The 14,184-nt window shown below is 40.7% G+C and overlaps 3 protein-coding genes across 3 annotated transcripts in view; 1 reads left to right on the top strand and 2 right to left on the bottom strand.

Annotated features, from left to right (window-relative positions):
• Nucleotides 1–366: 366 nt before the first annotated feature.
• Nucleotides 367–5,851, bottom strand: bud23 (BUD23 rRNA methyltransferase and ribosome maturation factor). Its single transcript, XM_077566581.1, has 12 exons — nucleotides 5,667–5,851; nucleotides 5,436–5,473; nucleotides 5,113–5,208; nucleotides 4,616–4,698; nucleotides 4,229–4,325; nucleotides 4,044–4,140; nucleotides 3,043–3,093; nucleotides 2,865–2,950; nucleotides 2,747–2,792; nucleotides 2,517–2,578; nucleotides 981–1,070; nucleotides 367–891 (listed from the first exon to the last, which is right to left on the bottom strand). The coding sequence occupies exons 1-12, from the start codon at nucleotides 5,709–5,711 to the stop codon at nucleotides 837–839; spliced, it is 846 nt and encodes a 281-aa protein (XP_077422707.1). The 5' UTR covers nucleotides 5,712–5,851; the 3' UTR covers nucleotides 367–836.
• A 274-nt stretch (nucleotides 5,852–6,125) lies between these two features.
• dnajc30b (DnaJ (Hsp40) homolog, subfamily C, member 30b) lies at nucleotides 6,126–7,854 on the top strand. Its single transcript, XM_077565089.1, has 2 exons — nucleotides 6,126–6,192; nucleotides 6,756–7,854. Exons 1-2 carry the CDS (start codon nucleotides 6,126–6,128, stop codon nucleotides 7,184–7,186), a joined length of 498 nt encoding a protein of 165 aa, XP_077421215.1. The 3' UTR covers nucleotides 7,187–7,854.
• A 370-nt stretch (nucleotides 7,855–8,224) lies between these two features.
• sh2b2 (SH2B adaptor protein 2) overlaps nucleotides 8,225–14,184 on the bottom strand; it is a 28,826-nt gene continuing 22,866 nt past the window's right edge. The window contains exon 9 of the mRNA XM_077565920.1: nucleotides 8,225–13,492. Coding sequence (XP_077422046.1) covers nucleotides 13,167–13,492 — 326 coding nt within the window. The 3' untranslated portion in view covers nucleotides 8,225–13,166. The remainder of the gene's footprint in view (nucleotides 13,493–14,184) is intronic.

Genomic DNA, 14,184 nt, shown 5'->3' with positions numbered 1-14,184 from the left:
CCAAAACTCTGCAATGCTGACCATCAGATGATTCGTCACGACAAAAAAAATAATACAATAGCAAAAGGTTGAGTTTCATGATCACTAAGCTTTTTTTAAATATATTTTATTTAAATTATTATTTACATTAGGCACACCTGCACGATCTACTCATTACCACCAAAAAAAGCTCAACATTTATTTTTTTATCAAACAGTTGCTGTGCTTTAGGGGTCAAATTCTAATGATTTTTACACAATAGAATTGCCTGCAAGTATAACGCTAAAGTATGAAGCTGTCAGCATAATTTGTAGTACACACTCACAGCTTCTCATTGTAAGTCGCCTGATCGTTTAGTTGTTCAACGGGGCAAGCAGGATACCATCATAACGTTGTTAATAGTTTAATTTTTTAATAACATGTACGTGTATCATTGTATGATAAATGTGAATTATTCAAAAGCTCTTGCCACAACCACCCCCTCCCTCAGTTGACATTGTTTGGTTCGAGAGAATAGTAACACTTGCTGAATTGTAAACTGACAAAAGTTTGGGCTTATATTTGATTTCATTTAAACACGTGTACCTAATAATATGTCCAGGAAGCCCGCAAGGTAAATACACCACATATTTCAGTCCAACTTGACTTGATTGAGAAAATATGGTCAATAATATAAGTGTACGATATAGTACTGTCTGTTTTGGTTCTTGTACATCTTCACTAAATCAGGTATTAAAAATGAAAGACCAATAGTATTGCAACCAATTAGAAAGAAAAAAGTCCATTCACTGTGGCGGTGACTGTGCATATATTTGTAAGTGTGTGTGCTAATGAAGGCCCAGTTGTATGAGTCCCAGCTAGAAATGAGGTCTCCTCTGGCGTCCTGTGTATTTGGTGTCAGCCCGCACCTCCCTGTAGGACGACATCACACGGATGAGCCAAGTGACACAATTTGAAAAACCGCCGTTCGCATATAACGGAAAATACACGGCAGCCCGTACCGTCCTTGTCTCCGCCGCCTCTCTTTTTTTTCCAGAATCCAATCTCGGCTCTTCTTTGCCGATTTCCCCTTCATGTTTTTGAATCGGCATCTTTGCAGGGGCAGAGTGTGGTGATTACTCGTGTGTGATGATGTGCGATTGATTATCCCGTGTAAAAGGCAGGAAAACCCGCCTGACGGGGTTTCGCGTCAGGCAGGAAGACGACCTTTTGCTTTTTTTCTGTTGGCCTGCTGGCGTCATGAGTCTAGGTACGAGTGAACCTGACCCGCACCTGAGGCCCAGGCCTGATGCAAGTGGTGATCTTTTATACTAATATTGGACATGGTGGGAATATTTTAGAGAAAAAAAATCTTTTGAATTTATGTGTGTGTGAGTACTCAGATATTGCATGTATTAAAATTCTTATTTATCTTGCATTTTTAGTACAATTAAGCATATTTTAATGTTTATTCTTATGTATATTATTTGGTATTTTTTTACTTGCGTTTTTTTTTTACAATTTAATTTTTTTATTCATATTTACATATGATTTTTTTGTATTACATTGTATTGTATTTTGATATTTGTTTATTGTTCAGATTTTGTTGAATATTTATTTTAATCTTATTTGTTTCCATTTTTTCAAGTTGTTTACAGTTAATTTTCTATACTTGGTTTTTATATACATATTTATTTTGTATTATTTTTATTATATATGCTTTTAAAATATATTTTTTTACTGATATTGAATTGCCTATATTTTGTGTTTATATTTTATGTATTATTTACATTTTAATTGTATTTATTGAAGTTTGTTTTTTGTTTTTGTTTATATATATATATAGATATGTGTGTGTGTGTATAAAAATATTTTTAATATTCCATACTTTTTTTTTTTTAACTGTTGTCTGCAACCTGGTTGGCATTGCAAAAGAGAATCTGTTCTCAATTGCCCTAACTAGATTAAAAAATAAATATAAAATAAAATAAATTATTTTTATTTCTAATTCTTTTATTTGCCTTCTATTTTAAACTACAAATGCAAGAAAAGCAGCCTATGAAAATCCTGAGGATCCACACATATCTTAGCTGCATCTTGATGCCATATTGGCATTTAAAACACTTTTTTTTTTTTTTACTGCTATGTGTGACCAAAACCATTAAAAACCAAGCGCTGCACGACACTCAGTAAACATGAAGGTCAACAGTGGCATTTTGCTTTTCCATGTTGTTATACTCGGCCCGTCAAGCCGGTACAGTCACAGACTCACCGGACTGGATGTTAAAGCAAACCATGGGAGAGAGGCTCATATTTCAACACAAACATACACAATCAGCTTATTATCTGCCTAATTGCATTTAGACAGGAATCTGCTATGAAAAAAGACAAATTAAACAATCTTCTAGCAGGGCACATTTGGCCCAAGGCGGCATCTTAACATCATAAAAAGAGATAAGATGATTGGAGGCTTTCAGAGTTTCATCAAACAGACACACTAATGTGATTATCAAAAGCAGGTTATTGCATCCGTGTAAACAACACTTCCATCTGTTTACCTTTGTCCTGAATACTGGACCTGGTTGGGGACGTTCTTGTCGGAGGTTTCTGAGCCTAAACCCTGAAGTTTAAAAAGCAGCACTGTTATACACATTGGTATTCTTTTTGATTGATTGATTTTTTTGCCCTTTGCTTATAGATAGAAAGCATAAACTCAAATTAATTGATAAATTAGATTAATCGCTCAGTCTTAACTTTGTGCCACTTGATTCATTATTAGTGAGCTTACCTTGGGCAAGACGCCGGTCACGCCGGCAAACAGACACAAGAAGAACCTGGAGAGAAGCAAAGTGAGCAACAATGGCGAATCCTATGCGAGTGCCGCTAATAGGAAGTGATCTACGGACTTCTTGGCCTTGGTACTGTTGGGGTAGTCCACCACCATGCCTCCGCTGAAGCCCGCCCTCATGGCCTGCGACGTGATCAGTTCCAACTGCCGGGAGGGCAGAAAAAAAGTCAGGCGGGTTAGTGACACCAACAAACGTATTAAAAGCTCATCGGCGGACATTTTGTGCTCCCGCTTACCTGCTCAGAGTTCTCGGGATAAAGCTGAAAAACGGCCCGGGCGCCTCTTGACTGAAAGGTGAAGAACAAATGAGGTTGTGATAACAAGTTGTTGCAAGTTAGACAGATGTGGATTTTTGAGTAATCGGACGATTAATTAAAAAAAATATATATAACAAATAAAATTACTTTTTTTTTCTGGTCCCAGACCACTCACAACAGTAGATTGTTTTACAATACTTTGTCCTTTTGTATTTTTTTTTTTTTACTTTACAGAAAGAAAATTAGAAAAAATCTGTCTTTTTTTGCAGATTTTTCTTGGGGGGGGGGGGGGGCAATGTTTGAATGTCATTATTTTTGTCTTATGTTGCAACGTTAAAGTGAGGGAAGAAACAATCAGCAAAAATATGGGAGACCCCCCCCCAATTTATTTATTTATTCAATTAGTCTTGCTTTTATATTCTTAGGTTTATTTACATTTTCACAATTTCAGCCCGTACATTTTGTTATTTAAATTACACCTTTAATAAAAAAATTCCCCAATGTTTGTCATCAATTGCATAATTTCTAGCCAACCCTGTAGCGTGTTGTGTTCAGGCCGGCCAATCAAATTCGTCTATTTGCCTGATGTCTTCGTGAGCAACGTCATTCGTCAAGTTTTTTCCGCAACACACACACACACACACATGCACACAGTTTGATTTTTGTCCTCCAATTTTAAAATAACTAATATCAGCTGATTAATCAGTTGGTCTCTAAAAGGGAAGTGTGGTCAGTTTTATTGATTAATTCCAATTAATTGCTCAGGACTGTTTTCAGTCAGTGTTGCCAACTTAGCCACTTTGATTTCTGACTTCTCTAGCAAGTATTTTCAATAAAAGCAACTTTAATTCCCGCTAAGAATCAGACAAAATAAACAGAAGCGTTTTCTGTGTTGACAGAAAGGAGATAAGGAGAAAGCATATGATGTTCATCCTCAAAGATCCCACTGTAAATACATCAATAATCGGAATAAAACTTACCAAAGAAGAATAGAGGGTACTAAAGAAGGCATAGAGTCTCTTAGGAGGGCTGTGTGTGCGCTTGTCGGCGTTGCAGAGCCACTGAAGAGCGGAGATACTGACAGGGGACAAACACAACAAGTAAATTCAACTAAAATATTCCGAATGTATTCAGAGAAAATTACGGGATTTTCTACATTTGGTACCTAACGCAGCCGTCAAAGGTTCCCGCTCGGAAAGGCATCCCTTGGCCCATGTCTCCCAATAGAAGATCGCCTTCCACCTCTCTGTCTAGTGCCACATCTGACACACACCATACACACGTACAATTGCTTTACTTTCACAGACAGATGGTCACAACTGCCCAGTAAGCTGCAGTAATATTATTAGTTGTTTTTTTGCAGAGGATAAAGAATATAACCCTGTGTGCATTGTTTTAAATACACACTGTGTAAAAATTATCCATTTGATGGATTGTTATCTTGAAAAACTTGCAAGTCGGTTCACTGCTAAGTCAAGGTACTATTGTACAGTACAATAGTTTGAATTATCGCAGTCACATAAACAGAGCTGATGATAATACTCAAACTAACCCAGCATTGCTGTGCTGATGTCGACGCCCACCCAGTAGTGTCCTTCCTCTGTCAGGTAGTCACCACTGAGTCCTGAACCACACCTGAGAAGAAGGTAGGGGGGAATATATAATCCCAGAAGTATGTAACACAGACAGATATAATACTATTAATAGGTTACTTTACAAGAAGTTCGCTTCAATAAGGGTACAAGGGAACGAAAACAACAGTGATGCACACATAATAATCAAATGACAATTTTTCCTCGATTGCCAAGCTTACTCATGACAATGCTATTTTGATCAAGCCTGTCAGAGAGGCATTCAGTTAATCATCATTACTGCGTTTGTGTCATATTAATCTTTGGAAAATAAATTGTTTTCGAAACGATTAATCTGTCACATCCATTTTGAAGTGTCAAGGGAGCCTATTTAGAGAAGGAATTTTACAGTTCAGGCATGTAAAATTCACTAAGGTCACATTTGAGTGTGAATTAGACTACAGTTTAATCAGCTCACCCCACATCCAGCAGGAAGCACGGCTGTCCCTCTGGAAGGTTCAAAAGTTCCACGGCTCTCTCCGACATCTGAGTTTGAATCTCAATCATACGAGAGCTGTCAAACAGCAAAACACCAAATATTATTTGAAACATGAAAATGTTGACAAAAGAAAATCTTTCTTAAAGAAACCACCAAACTCTTGCGTGAAAGCAAGCAATGTGGAGGTGCAAAAACTTGCAAATTAAAACACATTCAAATGTCGTCAGCCAAAACCAACAAGAAGTGTTTTCTAGTTTAAAATGGATTAACAAGATGTGAAAGCATGAACTTTGCATACTTACTTCTGAGAGTATTTCTTGGCCTCCTCTGCATTGTAAAACTGTGTAGTGGAAAAAAGCACAGAACTAAAAGTTAAAACGAGCATTTCATGTTGCTGCTTGAGTCTGAAATAATGAATTACTTGACGTGGGGCTGAAAACGAACCCCTTTTACTAGCAAGCTAGCATAGCGTCCAGTTTACATCGAAGCTGCTGCTAGCCGAGATGCTACAAACACATGAAACAAGTACTGACCACATCAGGAGGAGCTGAGTGCTCCGGTCGTCGACAGGAGCTCATGGTACTAGTTAGTATCCCAACAGAAGACGTTAATGTAATTTACTCCTCAAAAACAAGATACATGTAAAACATGTGTAGAATCCATGTGTTGACTAGACGAGGAAACTCTTCTTCGGCAAAATTTAAAATGAAATTATAGAAAAGACATCAGTATGTCGCCATCTAGTGGACATCTTCTTTATTCCGCTATGTACAACTTTTTTTTTTAAACCACGAAACAACGATAGATACAACAGTTGAATAAAAATATTAAATATACGTTTAAAAAACTAACTGTCAACAACCTTCATATTTACAATGTGCTGTATGATTGGTCAGACACAATCATTTTGTTCCTGTTCTGATCGATTCCTGTTGGTTCACAACGGTGTGACGTAGACGGAAGTTGACTTTGTTTTTCCTGCTGGTTGACGTATGGAGGGAAAATGGCGGAGGTCGTACACAAATTGGGCAGCGGAGTTTACCGCTTGTCCAGCTTCAGGTACGGCCAAAGTCGACCGGTTTGCTCTGTGGAAGCTCCCGAAACGCGGCGAGAAAAGTGCACTTTTACTACGAGTCGGAATAAAGATGTTTTAACGTGGAATGAAGGCGACGTTCAGTTTAACTGCTCAGCGGCAGAACCCAAAATAGAAGCCAGGCTAATGGCAAGAAGTTATCAGGTGACTGAAATTTGTTTGAATCGGAACTCACCTCGGTTTGCTTTAGTTATCCATGCTGGAAAGGCTTATAATGCTTTAAACAATTATTTAGTTGGACCTTGGAGGTCTTCCGGAAGTAGAAGACCTGTTTCCGGTCACCTAAACCCCCTCGTCACGTCAGCTCAGCAGCTGCGAGCTTTCTGCACCCTCATCCGAGTGTATAAACCAGAGAGATGGCATTGTGTCTCTTTTAAATACAGAAGCTACAGCTGGACTAAAAACTCTAAAGATGGCCCCTTGTACCGAAACAGGACTGCCTATTATGACATCCTCAAAGTGTCCCCCAATGCCACGCAGTCCCAAATCAAGACTGCCTACTATAAGCAGTCTTTCATCTTCCACCCAGACAAAAACCCCGGGAGCTCCGAGTCCGCACTGCGCTTTTCTGAGATCAGCGAGGCCTACACGGTGCTGGGAAACAAAAGTCTGAGGAGGAAGTACGACCGGGGGATCCTGAGCACGGCGGATGTTCACGGTCCGGGAAGACCCTCCTCCAAAGAGACCCCAAGTAGATCCTCGGGATCGGCACAGCAGCAGCAGAGCACATCCAGGCGCTTCTCCCAAACAGGAGGGAGGCCCATGTTTGACTTTGACGCCTTCTACCAGGCCCACTATGGCGAGCAACTGCAGAAGGAGCAAGAACTGCGAGCCAGAAGGCAGCGTGAAGCGGAGGCGCACAAGGAGAGGCTGCGCAAGTGGAGGCAGCGCAATACGGTCGAGGCCACAGTGGGCTTTCTGCTAGTGACCGCGACCATCGTTTTCATGAGCATCAAGTAGCGGCATCGGGACCACCTTCCCTCATGTGGTGCCATGTTGTGACACGGCAAGAATGCAATTTCTCAAGGCAAAACGTATTCGTTTCAAGCCATGATTTGAGACATGCAAAACCCTAGACATTTGGAATGGACCGATACTTAGTACAGATACTTGATCATGTCTTGCAGTTGTGATGAAAATGTATTTGACTGTAATCAAGTATTGTTGAAAAACACACTCTTGAATATTTGAGTTCCACTTTCAGAATGTAACTACTCCATTAAATTAAGTTTTTGTCAATTCTAAATGATTGCGATGACCTGGGAGGATTGTGTTTGTGTTTTGACATATTTTTTCATCTGCTTTAAATTGTGCGAATACCGTAAGTAACGGGGAATCAGATGATATATACCCCGGGAGGCGTGAATTTTTGAAGCAAGTTGGAATTTGAACAGTGTAAATCAGAAGTATTATGTGGGAGGTGTTACACGGCAAAAAAGTGTGGAGAATAAAAATCACAATAACATATGTGGGAATGCTGAAAGCAATTAATGTCCATTATAAAAAGAAAGACAATTTGTGAGTCAGCGGGTGAAGAACCGTGAGTATGCGGGGTTCACTGTGGTGTGGTTTACCTTTTGTCCTTGTAGTATCACGATTGTCCTGTAGAGGGCGGCCGACCACATAGAATGACGTCACCTTTTCAAAACGCCGCTGATGCTGATACACCACTTTAGAGAATAAAATATATACAGGTACATTATCATATTACGTATCGTTGGTGTCAGACAAATCATTGTACCACCAAAATCATCTCTTCTCAGGAGACCCTAAAAACGGAACTTTTGTCCAACCATTTAGCGTTGCATCGTCAAACAGCGCAAGCCATTTTCAATTTCAACATTTAAGATTCGTCATTAATTGTAAACATAATATAAGTTACACCCACCATAAGTGTGGACTGACCAGTTTGTGAAAAACTATTCATCAATTTGTGACATAGGAGGGTTTGGCCCAACAATGGCGAATGTATAAAGGAGTCACAAAAAAATCAAAACAGTTTGTTCACATTTTATTCACAGAAATATAAAGTAGTATGTCAAGTACATCACTTTGTACAAAATTGCACAGACTCTTCAAAACTCACTCAGACAACAGAAACAAACCAACTTTGAATTTTTACCAAGTGTTACTAAAATTAAGGGGAGCAAAGACTGCACAAACAGCCAGAAAACATAAAAAAAGAAAGAAAAAAACCCAGCTAGTTTTGCTAAATAAATGGTGTGTTTAGGGCATGAGCAGTCTGTGATATGTGTGATGGGTCCCTTGCACAAAGATAAGATTCAATAGGGGAGGAAAACTCATTTACAACAGCTGAGGAATAATAAATATGTTCCAAAAATAGGACTCAACTTGGCACATTTACATCCTGGGCTAATCTGGAAAACGCTTCGAGGTTTGCCACGCTTGACACGTGACGCTCATTGATATGTTTCTTTCAGCTGAATGAAAGTTGACTATATTGCAAAAAATGCGTCTACTTTGGCGTGTGTGGTGTTAAAATCTGTTTCTATTATCTTGTTGGTAACAATTGCTTGTTCAGTACTTGTTTTGTTGCTTTAATATCGAGCTAGAGCAAAGCAGTGAAGCCATTAATGTGTAGTCAAGCGTGGCCGTCCTTTCCCACAAGTCTGCTGTTCTTTCTCCCTCCCTCCACTAAATGCTGGATTTGCATCGAGTGACATGTTGAAGGCATGACTTTGAATGTGACATACACTGAACAAAAATATTAACGCAACACTTTTGTTTTGGCTTCCATTTTTCACCAGCTGAACTCAAATATCTAAGACGGTTTCTATGTACGGTGACATTTCCATTAATTTCAATGAGGAAATATGATTTGAGATATGTCACAAAATGCCAATTTTTGTGTTGATGAGCACTTCTCCTTTGCAGAGTGTATCGTTTTCCATCTTTGAAATTTAACTCATAAAACAATTGCGTTGCGTTTATATTTTTGATTCAGTATATTAAAAACAGCATATCGAATCTACAGCGTAGCCATATAACGAGCTTGCATTTAAAAAAAACAACAACAACAACAACCCTGTTTTAGAAACACTACTGTTAGCACGCCGATCATCCAAAAATACTCTTACAACATCACCACACTCACACTCATAGAAACAAGCCGGTGCGACAGCGAATGGAAGCCACCCTTGCTCGTGTTGTAGCGTGTCACTTTTCAAACACGCATGCATTGATGTTGAGAATAAATGCATGTCAGTTTCGTGAGCATTTCGGTTTCATGCTTTTGCTTGCCGCATTCTCGAAAACCGGGAAGTTGGAGAGTTCTAAAAAAAAAACGATAAAAAAAATTGGGGTGTCATTAATAAGAAGCTGTGTTTAATCTTTAACTATGAGTGATATCATATGTAAAGCTGGTGTTTATGCGGCGGGATTCAAAGAGCTGCTTTCTGAAAAAAGAAAAATTAATGAGAGCAACCAATTCACCTTACATAACAATATAGAAGAATATATTACCATATATATATAATAATGTGTTTCATATGATAAAAATTACTTTTGGAATATATATTACAGATGATCTATTTGTCGGAAATGTAAAAAATATATATCCTTATAATATATATATATATCATTATAAAAATGCTTTTGTACAAATAGAGGCTCCCCGCCTCCATAAATGCTTCGCCCCAAATAGGCGCTTGCTCCTCCCCAGTTGAATAAACAAGCAATTTGACCAATCAAACAAAGCAACGAAGTCACATGACTGCACACAAAGTCTCCGCGGCGCCGCTGACACAAAAAGAAAAGTTTTCAAAGTGACTCATTGACACGAAGCGAGGCACAAACGTCGGCGTGCAACTTTATATGTTTACCTTACAGAATACGAAAAAGAACAACTGTGTCGTGCGCTGTCATCTGGTCTGGCCCAAAAATGTCCACGTTTCCTCCTACGCAGTGTAAACTTGAAAATTGAAGACAAATCCTTGAGGCTGAATTTGCTAAATGTATTTATTTTTCCATTTTGCATTCATGCTCTGATTTGAAAAGTTACTCAAATTCTTGAATAATTTTTCACTATTTTATTTTTCTCAAGTAAATATTTGTATAACTACTTTTTATTAGGGGTGTCAAAATTATTGCATTATTTTGAGTTAATCTAAATTTCCTTTAAGACCACAATTTTTTTTAACGCACGATTAATGACAGCCCTTTACGTGGAAATCCTGTACTGGGGGACACGCCCACGTCAAAATTTAGCAGTAATACATTTAATAATAATAATGCATATATATTTGTGGAGACTGGGTTCAAGTTGTATTTTATACAATTTTAAAAATGTTTCACAAGTTAAAGATTAGATAGCTCTTAATATGAAAGGAAAAATGCACTGAGCTGTCACTAACGTCTTACAAATGCAATTATGCCATCTGGTGGCAGAAAAAATGATCTCAACACAAATCAGTATCACACTCGTTTTTTTCCAGTACAGTACAGTTTTTAATTCGTACTCAATTTTATGAATTATTATGAAATTACTGTATCAATGACTAAAAGACGGGGCCATACTTCTATTAGTTTATTATATATGTCAACTTTTATGTTAAGAGTATGAAAACTTTATAAATATTTTATTGTACATTTTATTGTGGTATAAAATTTGCGATTAATCGTGAGTTAACTATTGAAGTCATGCGATTCATTTTGATTAAAAATGTTAATCGCCTGACACCCTTACTTTTTACTTTTACTTGAGTCATATTATTTTAAGTAACAGTACTTTTTCTTGTGTACAATTCTGGGTACTTCTGCCCATCTCTGGTGAAAGTAAAGACTTCTACTTATGTCCGTCCGTCCGTCTTCAATTCCGCTTATCCGGGGTCGGGTCGCGGGGGCAGCAGCTTTAGCAGGGAAGCCCAGACTTCCCTCTCCCCAGCCACTTCAGCCAGCTCATCCGACGGGACCCCAAGGCGTTCCCAGGACAGCCGAGAGACATAGTCTCTCCAACGTGTCCTGGGTCGTCCCCGGGGCCTCCTGTCGGTAGGACTTCCCCGGAACACCTCCCCAGGGAGGCGTCCAGGAGGCATCCGAACCAGATGCCCGAGCCACCTCAACTGGTTCCTCTCAACGTGGAGGAGCAGCGACTCGACGCTGAGTCCCTCTCGGATGACCGAGCTTCTCACCCTATCTCTAAGGGAGAGCCCGGCTACCCTGCGGAGGAAACTCATTTCGGCCGCTTGTATCCGGGATCTTGTTCTTTCGGTCACGACCCACAACTCGTGACCATAGGTGAGGGCAGGAACGTAGATCGACCGGTAAATCGAGAGCTTTGCCTTTCGGCTCAGCTCCTTCTTCACCACAACGGACCGATACAGCGTCCGCATCACTGCAGACGCTGCACCGATCCGCCTGTCGATCTCCCGCTCTAACCTACCCTCACTCGTGAACAAGACCCCAAGATACTTGAACTCCTCCACTTGGGGCAGGACCTCCTCCCCGACCCGGAGAGGGCACTCCACCCTTTTCCGACTGAGGACCATGGTCTCGGATTTGGAGGTGATGATCCTCATCCCAACCGCTTCACACTCGGCTGCGAACCGCTCCAGTGAGAGCTGGAGGTCACGGCTTGAAGAAGCCAACAGCACCACATCATCTGCAAAAAGCAGAGATGCGATGCTGAGGCCACCAAACCGGACCCCCTCAACACCTCGGTTAGGCCTAGAAATTCTGTCCATAAAAGTTATGAACAGAATCGGTGACAAAGGGCAACCTTGGCGGAGTCCAACCCTCACAGGAAACAAATTCGACTTACTGCCGGCAATGCGGACCAAACTCTGACATCGGTCGTACAGGGACCGAATAGCCCGTATCAGGGGGCTCGGTAACCCATACTCCCAAAGCACCCCCCACAGAACTCCCCGAGGGACACGGTCAAACGCCTTCTCCAAGTCCACAAAGCAAATGTGGACTGGTTGGGCGAATTCCCACGCACCCTCGAGGACCCTGCTGAGGGTGTAGAGCTGGTCCACTGTTCCACGGCCGGGACGAAAACCACACTGCTCCTCCTGGATCCGAGATTCGACCTCCCGACGGACCCTCCTCTCCAGCACCCCTGAATAGACGTGGGAGGCTGAGGAGTGTGATCCCTCTAAAGTTGGAACACACCCTCCGGTCCCCCTTCTTAAAAAGGGGAACCACCACCCGGGTCTTCTACTTATGTAACATAAAAAAATGCGATCCTGACCCCCAGAACTGTCATATTATAAAAAAAATTATAATGTTAATATTTGAAAAAATTGTATTTGTTTAAAACTGCAGTTCAAAACGTCCAACTTCCCAGTTTTCTTATAACCTTAAAAACATTTGGGTAAAAAACAACCCAATTATGTATAAGTCAGGGACCAACTGACAACAAATTTAGGGGATTTTTTTGCACAAAACCAAAACCAAAAACTTAATTATTTTGTTAAAAAAAAAAAAGGCTTTAAAAAAAAATACTTACGTCAAGTCAAAGTCCCTTTTTGACAAATAATTGGGTTCTTTTTTTACCCAATAATTTTTTTAGCAAGTAAAAGCCTTTCATGACACCTCTTTTGTCTTCCCACTCTACTGAGGTTACCCCGGATGGACTCCAAGCAGCTTTCCAAACATGAGCCAAACTCGGGTGTCAAGGAGGAAGTGGTCAGATGATCTGAATCAAAGCCATATGAGTCTATAGCGGGATGACTTCCTGTTGCTCTTTCTGCCTACACACATCCTCGCCGCTTCTATTTCCTTCATCCAGGCCCCTCAGCGAGTGAGTGTAGGCCTTCGTCACGCCTCACTACGCTTTGACGGCGCGAAGCACAGCTGCGCAGCCCGACCGAGTCGCCGCCCCTCTCGAATCAAGAGAAACAGGAAATTGCCGTTGAAACACAAACAAACAAAGCGCCGGCTTTGGAGCGTTTTCGTGCGCGCTGACCCCCGGGGTCACTCAGTAGAAAGAGTACTGGTTCTCCACGGCCCGGGCCCGTCGGGTCCCGTCGGCGTCGTGGTAGTCCTCGGACGCGCCGCTCGAGGCCTCCAGCAGGCGCTCCGAGCTGTTGCTGCGGCTCTGTAAGCCCCCGCCGGTGCCCGGGTCGCTGCGGGAGAGGGAGGGGAGGGCGGTGGGTGAGGAGGAGGTACTTGAGGAGAGGGGGGCGTCGGCGGGGGTGCCGGATGAGGGCGAGATCCCGGGAGGGTGAGTGGCCGGTTGCGCCGGGTCCGGGCGGCAGCTTGCGTCTCCTCTGGGAGGGGTGACGAGCGGAGGCACGCTCACGTCTGTGGGTCACGAGTAGAAATTAGGGCTGCAGCTAGTAAATATTTTTACCGATTATCTCATTGATTAATCGCATAATAATTGACTTTTCTCTGTTGAAGAACAAAATGTGAATGGTAGTTTCACAATGGGGCTGGAAATAACGATTACTTTAATAATCGATTAATCTGTCCATTTTTTGTCAATTGATCAATGAATTGGGTTTCCATTTATTTCAAAACAGGACATTACTTCAAACTGATAAATGATTCTATTATTTGTTTGGTTCATAACATCTCAGAAATAAAAATGTTGATCGTTGCAAATCAAATTCCGAGGTTTTGGTTTTTAAATTTTAAATTAAACAATGTCTCTAAATGATTAACCGATGATCAAACATAACTATTGATTAATTGGCGATTAATCATTGTCTCTATTCCGCACTATTCTGTTACTAAGGCAGGCTTTGGCTCTGGCCTGGTGAGTGACGTGGGTGTCAGCGAATAAGAGCATTGGCTGTTGTGAACTCTATTAAAACTCATTCACTGCCATTGACGGCTATAGACGTCAAAAATTCCTTTTAACTATTTCTATTATTTACATTTTTTTGCCCACTTTTGTTAACAAGAGTATGAAAACCTAGAATTTTTTTTATTGCATTAGAATTTGTCTTAAAAAAAAAGACTATTAAGAAAATATACATATATATCTATAT

Source organism: Vanacampus margaritifer, chromosome 5, assembly GCF_051991255.1.
Source record: "Vanacampus margaritifer isolate UIUO_Vmar chromosome 5, RoL_Vmar_1.0, whole genome shotgun sequence".
NCBI lineage: Eukaryota > Metazoa > Chordata > Actinopteri > Syngnathiformes > Syngnathidae > Vanacampus > Vanacampus margaritifer.
This window is presented reverse-complemented; position numbering and strand designations above follow the sequence as displayed.